The sequence below is a fragment of the Echiichthys vipera genome, assembly GCF_963691815.1.
Source record: "Echiichthys vipera genome assembly, chromosome: 4".
NCBI lineage: Eukaryota > Metazoa > Chordata > Actinopteri > Perciformes > Trachinidae > Echiichthys > Echiichthys vipera.
The window spans coordinates 8638643-8645216 of NC_139829.1; the positions used below are offsets into that span (position 1 = coordinate 8638643).

The following is a 6574-nucleotide window of genomic DNA, read 5'->3' on the forward strand; positions in this document are numbered from 1 at the left end:
TTTCTTTTAACCTCTCATCTTGTTCATTATTGCACGGATCAGTGTTCTGCAGCTCATGTGAAACCCATGTTTGAAGCTGTCTTTCAGCGTGGACACGCACACACACACACACACACACACACACACACGAGAGTCCGTAACTGGAAAGGAATGAGTGGAGAAATGCATCTTGAACGGATGAGATGATGCTTCTCACAGATTTATGGACTGGTATCATGTTTCAAACGCCTGCAGTTTGTCCACATCCACGCTTCATTTATGTATTCTGTTTGTGTATTTTGTATTTATGCAAATACATAATAACATAAAAACAATCCAGCTATAATCCTTTAGCAAGTCTCAGTGAGGCCGAGTTCACAGCTTTACTTTTTTCACGGCAAGAAAAATATTTGCTGTCAGATTTACGCAAAACATTTTTGTTTTATTGTCGGGTTACTATCAAGTTATTGTGATTTCATTTAATATCCCAATGATTTGTAAATAATCAGACGGAGAATCCTGTGCAATTGATTTTAAATACAACCCTACTGCTCTTATTTTGTTGATATCTTGACATCAACTTATAAAATAAAATATGTCAAGTTTCGACAGTAAACGAGCCCCAAAAATTAAAAAAATTAAAATTAAAATGTGAGGCACTCATTTCTGGAGGCCTTGTGACGGAGAATGTGAAAACAACAAACATGTAATTTAAAAAACAAAAATTCATAAAGTAAGTCAAAATACAAATGATGAGTTAGTGTGTCTACTGTTGACGTTTACGTTGGTTTATATGTAATATTTATGTAATATTTTTTAATTGTATTAATTTTGTAAATCTTAATTTTCACAAAACTTGTCAAAATTCAAGATTTCAAAAAGTCAGTTGTTTTTTTTAAATGATAAAGAAATGTCCTCAAATTGTTTGTGGCATTTTATTATTACTTTTATTATTATTATTTATTTTTATAAAACTCACATGAATTAAGATACAGTATAACAATTAAACTGTTTTCTATCTGCTGGCATTTGTATGAGAAGTCTTTTTTTTTTTTATTAGTGCTACATCTCCTGTTTGGTTTGAACTGTTATGAACGTAATAAACCCAGTGATTTATCCGTGTGTGCAGACTAAACAAAAACCTGTTCACACTTAAACATGTCATAACTCCAGCATTAAATGAAATACGACACTCTTTATGGAAAGAGTTCAATCTTTTAAAAGTTTATTGACATGAGGAAAACATTGGGATAATGTTTAAATACTCTACACAATAAAGTTAACATGCACATGAAAAATATAATATACTGTACATAAATATTACAATGGGACACAAATAGCTGGTCTAGTTTCTAATGCAGTGCCTGTGTTTAAGATTTAGTTTGACCCCAAAACCACAACTTTAGATGCTCTCGAACTGAGACAAACCTGATGTTTAGTGCAAGAAAAGACACTGAATGGAAATTAGTGGAATGCTCGACTCATGGCGGGCGTGGGTCTCTTCAGTATGGCCTCCACGGAGAAGGACAAAGACTCACTGGACGCCATCTTGGTCCCAACAGGCTTGGACAGAAAGTCTTTGGCGTACCTGTCTGTGATTTTCACGGCCTGAATGTCCTTGGCCGAGCCCTCCCTGAACTTTCGGGCGGCCTCCTCTAAGAGCTCTTTGCAGTAAGGAGCCCTGAGCTCCAGCCCGGCCCCGCCGCTTGGTTTCTCACTCAGAGAGTGCTGGATGAGGGAGTGAAAAGAGTTGAGTTTCATGGAAAGTTTAGCGTCCTTGCTAAGCTTGTTCAGGACTTGGCTGGAGTTTTGGTTCTGAGAGTTGTTGGGGAAGGATTGTCCAAAGCTCCTCTTGGGTGGAGAGAAGGCTGAGCACTCCCTCTGCCCCCCCTGGGTGACTCCCGGAGGCTTGGGATCAGCCCGCTGAGGGTCTGATGAGTCCTGCAGCGCGGCTGCTCGGGATCCTTCCAGTTTAGCGGCGAGAGCGGCCGCAGCCTCCTGCTCTGGCGGCTGGCTCTCAGCAGGCATCCCCTTGGGCTCCCACACAGCGCCTGGCTTCATGTTCTGCACCGCCGTGGCGTTGAACAGGCACTGCTGGTAGAGCAGGGCGTCACCCAGGTTGGCTGCACCGCGGGGCCACATCATGAGGCCGCCTCGTGAGTGCTGCAGCGGGTAGTGGCGGTATGTGGTGGCCACGCTGACGTTGGAGGAGATGAGCTCGACGTTGGCTGAGCCAGCGGGGTACTGCATGGACAGATCCAGGCAGTTAGGGCCGAGGAAGTTGCACAGCTCTTTGGGCTGCGTCTCGACCTGAGCTGCCGGCGAGTAGGCCGCCTTGTAGTTGTACTCTGCGGCGTGGTGTGCCATGCTATTAGGGAAGATAAGCGAGGCAGCCTGGCTGTTCTCCAGCATCTCTCGTTCTTTGTACTCCCGCTCCAACATGATGGTTTCAAGCTCCTTGTCGGCGAAGGCTCTTCTCTTTCTCATGCGATCGCTGAGTGGCGGGGGGAGAGACGGGTTGGCGGCCAGGAATGGATCAGACTGCACCGGACGGTATCCTGTCATCGAAAGAACCCACATTTAATTCAAGGTTTATGACAGTCAATGTGTTTTGGATTAAAGCTGATGTCAGACATGCATGCAGAAGTGTTCACACTAACAAACATGCAAAACTGCAGCAAAAGAATTTTCACTGACCAAATATATGAATCATTGCTTATTAAATCAATGTTGTGACAGTGCAGGAAGTAATTAGTGAATGTATTACATGCGAAATAAGTTTATCAAGTCACTGCTTACAGATGTTAACTAGTCCTTGTGTTCAGTGTTCCAGTGTTGTTAGTGGAAAAAGACAGAAATCCAAGGCGAGCTACAGGAAAAACAGGTTTTATCAGAGATAAACGGGGACAGAGGACGAGCCAAGAGAAACAGAAGAAGACCAGAAAAAGGAAATAGCAATAAAACATGTTTCTATTTGTAGGATCTGTTGTCTCGTTACCTTCGAGGATGCTTTTGGCGAGCATGGTGGACGGTCGAATGTGTCGCTGATATATCGTCCTCCTCTCGGCTGGGATTTGTTTCCCAGATATTCCTTTCTTGTCCTGATAAATAGAAAAAACAAACAAAAAAAAGACGCAAGTCGTGTTGTCAGGATGTTTTTCTTGAGCCTAAAAAATGCCTGATTTGTCACGGATAAAGTTTTAAGTCGAGTGTTTGGATAATAATCCGACTTCTTAATAATGATTTACTGAAATATTCAAGTTATTACAGTCTTACAGTTATAAAAACTGTCTTTAGAATAGAGAACAGATAACTGTGTTTAGCAATTTAAAATAACAACATTTTAAAGACAGAAACATTTTATTGCATTAGTTCAAACGGTAATATTTTCACAAGACTGCATAATAAAAGTTTCACACACCCATTCAAGCACGTCCATCTGGTATCATCTTTAAAATGCCACAGCTGACGTGGTTCATTATTTCACCGCAGACATTCTCAAATATTTGAATGTCACCGCAGATAAAACACACACACACACACACACACACACACACACACACACGCACATACATATAGCTATATATTAATAAGAAATATTTTTGCTTTGAGGAGATCATAAAGGAAGATTTGTGTTTGTTTTAAAGTAAAAAAAAGTAAAATGTGTAATTGTTGAAAAAGTAAGAAAACATTTATTGTTACATAAAGTTGTGTAAATAAGCTTTTAAATAATGATAGTTTATTTGCTGGGTCCACTCTGAGAACCACTGATTGACGTTGATGTTGATAAAAAATGAAATAACTGCCAAATTTGATCAACATGGCCAAACTTAAAAAAACAAACCTAAGCCAAAATTGAAAGTTCTACTCAACATGGTGACTTTGAGAGAAAATAATATCAGACAGGTGTTGAATTAATGTTGCATTAAAAAAGAAAAAAGCCATTTCGCACAGAGTAATTGTATTTCTGCTGATCTATCAGAAAAAAAACTTGTTCAGGCCTATTATGGTTTATAAATTAGCCTGATGTTGCACTGCAGCTCCAATGAATAAAAAGAGAAATTAGAGGCATGTTTGACTGAAATATGAAGTCTAATAATGAAGATTCCTTTAAGCGAATGTTGTAATTCTCACTGAAGTTTGAATTAAGTCACATTTCCACGACAATTCAAAAGGTCACAGGTCTCGTGTGTGAGGCAGAGAGGAAGCCTCAAGGGCTGTTGGAAAGGCCAAAACTGTGAGCTGACCATATAACTATAAACTCAAGTGAACACTGGGAAATCATCATGATAATAATGATATCATTTATTATCATGCCATTTGATGATGATGTGCGTGTTTAACTAATTAACTGTATGGTTTTAAAGAAATCTTTATGTGTTAAACATAGATTTTTCTCTCAAGCTGAGCAGCATTTATGGATAAATTAATAAATAAAAAGTGTGAGGGAAATTCTCCAGACTTATGAGGAGCAAGTTCTCCTGGAAATCAGGGTACGAGAGGGAGGAATAAACATACAAACTTCCTCTATGCAAACTCAAATTTGAGTTGACTGGATTTGATGTTTTGTTTTATCGTTAATTGTGTGTTTTAGCAGCACTCAGAAAAAGAAGTGTTGACTGAGGTAAAACAACCTCAGGCTACACTTGTTAATGAGGCCTGTTGTTGCTGAATAAAGCACTTGAATGCAACATCCAATGTACGTTCCAGTATCACAACGCATCTACACACACACGCACACACACTCTCACACACACACACACACACACACACACACACACACACACACACACACACACACACACACACACCGGGCCTACCTCCGTGGCTTGCTGCCTCCTCAGGGCCACCTGCGCCGCCATCACCCGCTGTCTCTCCACCACCAGCAGGCAGTTGGCGCACTGGCAGTCCCTCCAGCGGCAGAAGCGCTTGTGTCCCTTCAGGCAGGACACCACGCCATGGTTACGGCAGCGGGCGCACTTCGGAGTCCGGCTCAGCTTCCTCTGGTCCCCAGGACACACGCCGCTGGGGCCGGGCTTGTCGTCGCCCTTGCTGCTTCCGTCTCCGTCGTCCTCGGAGGCGGTGTGGCCGAGCGGCGCAGAGCCGGGGCGGCTGGAGGAGTCCGCCAGGTCATCGCTCTCCGTCTCCAGGCTCTCCACGTCGATTTCAAACTCGCAACCGGCGTTTTCTGACATGTCTTCCGCCGGCTGTCTCTGCACCCAGTTTATGTCTAGAGACAGGTTATTTGGCTGTTATTATTATAATCATTGTTTTTATTATTATGTGCGTTTGCAAAGATGAAAATAATCACACATTATCTCCCGTGGAAACTCCAAAGTCCAGCCTATCTTACATATTATCTTAATTAGGGCCTAACTATAACCTAGTATTCCAATAATCCCTAATAACCAAGCTTCATAGATTTTGAAGAGTCACCTCTGAGGTATAGGCTTACTAAATATCTTGTCAAAAAAAAATGCATGAAAATACAAATAAAAAGATGAAAGGCCTAGTTTGTATTTATTAATCTGCAAAAAAACATACGAGGAAAAATATTAGTTAAAATCTAGAAAGTGCACAGAAAATCTTTACTATACATAGGGACCTATAGCAGTATGACTGCTGCGATTTATTTACCATTAAAAGCCTAATGAAGATATAAAAGCAGGAAAGAAAAATTGTGATTGTATAGGCTCATTTTATGAAAAGTTTAGGAAGTAAGCACATTTTGAAATATATTATCGGAAGCGTCAAATAGCCTAAATCAAGTTCTTATGATTTAACACATGAGCCCATGAATAGTCTAAAACCACTTCGGTCATCGCTCCTCAGTGTGCCCGGTAAATGCAGCCTATATTCGGGTTAAGTGTTCGGCATTTAATTGGTTATTTCATGCAGGATTTAGACAACCTCATAGAGTTAACAGGCTATTCTCCACAAAAATCTCCATAACTGGGTAACTATGTAAATCAACATTAAAAACATGTGGGAAAAGAGTGCAGTTTACCTCCAGAAGTAGATTCAGCGGTCTGGTCCAGGCTTTGGGAGTCAAACACACCGTCCAGGCTCCAGAGCAGAGCCGTAATTAGCTGTTAATTGAGGGGATGAATAATTGTCGCGCTCCGAACAGATCCAAGTTTCCTCTGGAGCAGCAGCGCTCAGCGCCGCTCCTATGAGCCGCCTCAGGCTGCCCTCTCCGGCCTCTGATTGGCTGCTTCCATACAGGCGCCGACCAATGGCAGTACGAGCAGTTACTCGGGCGGGGGTCACTTAGTAACGGACGTTCAACAGTTCCTTAGCAACAAGTTCACTTTTCAGTAATTTAGCGCTGAATATGCAGGACTGAACATGACTTAGATCTCAATAAATAAATACAATAAATGCATTAATAAATAAACAAATGCCGAAATAAATGTGTAAATAAATAAATGAATGGGACTCCCACCCCATTAACATAGGGACACAGACACAGAGAAATAAATAAGTGTAGGGGAAGAAAAATTTAGAAATGAATGTAGAGCATTTATTTATTCTTTTATTTATTGATACATTTATTTTTCCTTTTATTTCCGCATTTATGTTTTTATTTCAGCAT

At 41.0% G+C, this 6574-nt stretch overlaps 1 protein-coding gene across 1 annotated transcript; it reads right to left on the bottom strand.

Moving 5' to 3' along the window:
- Nucleotides 1-1313: 1313 nt before the first annotated feature.
- On the bottom strand, nucleotides 1314-6122 carry dmrt2a (doublesex and mab-3 related transcription factor 2a). The gene is made up of 4 exons (XM_083913115.1): nucleotides 5987-6122; nucleotides 4800-5209; nucleotides 2978-3080; nucleotides 1314-2537 (listed from the first exon to the last, which is right to left on the bottom strand). Exons 2-4 carry the CDS (start codon nucleotides 5172-5174, stop codon nucleotides 1444-1446), a joined length of 1572 nt encoding a protein of 523 aa, XP_083769241.1. The 5' UTR covers nucleotides 5175-5209; nucleotides 5987-6122; the 3' UTR covers nucleotides 1314-1443.
- Nucleotides 6123-6574: the final 452 nt, after the last annotated feature.

What these genes read in the sequence shown, in the direction of transcription:
- dmrt2a (XM_083913115.1), bottom strand. Translation starts at nt 5,174, where the DNA reads ATGTCAGAAAACGCCGGTTGCGAGTTTGAAATCGACGTGGAGAGCCTG. An exon ending in GGAGGCAGCAAGCCACGGAG is followed by an intron (nt 3,081 to 4,799) that starts GTAGGCCCGGTG and finishes TCTATTTATCAG; the next exon opens with GACAAGAAAGGAATATCTGG. An exon ending in CGCCAAAAGCATCCTCGAAG is followed by an intron (nt 2,538 to 2,977) that starts GTAACGAGACAA and finishes TTTCGATGACAG; the next exon opens with GATACCGTCCGGTGCAGTCT.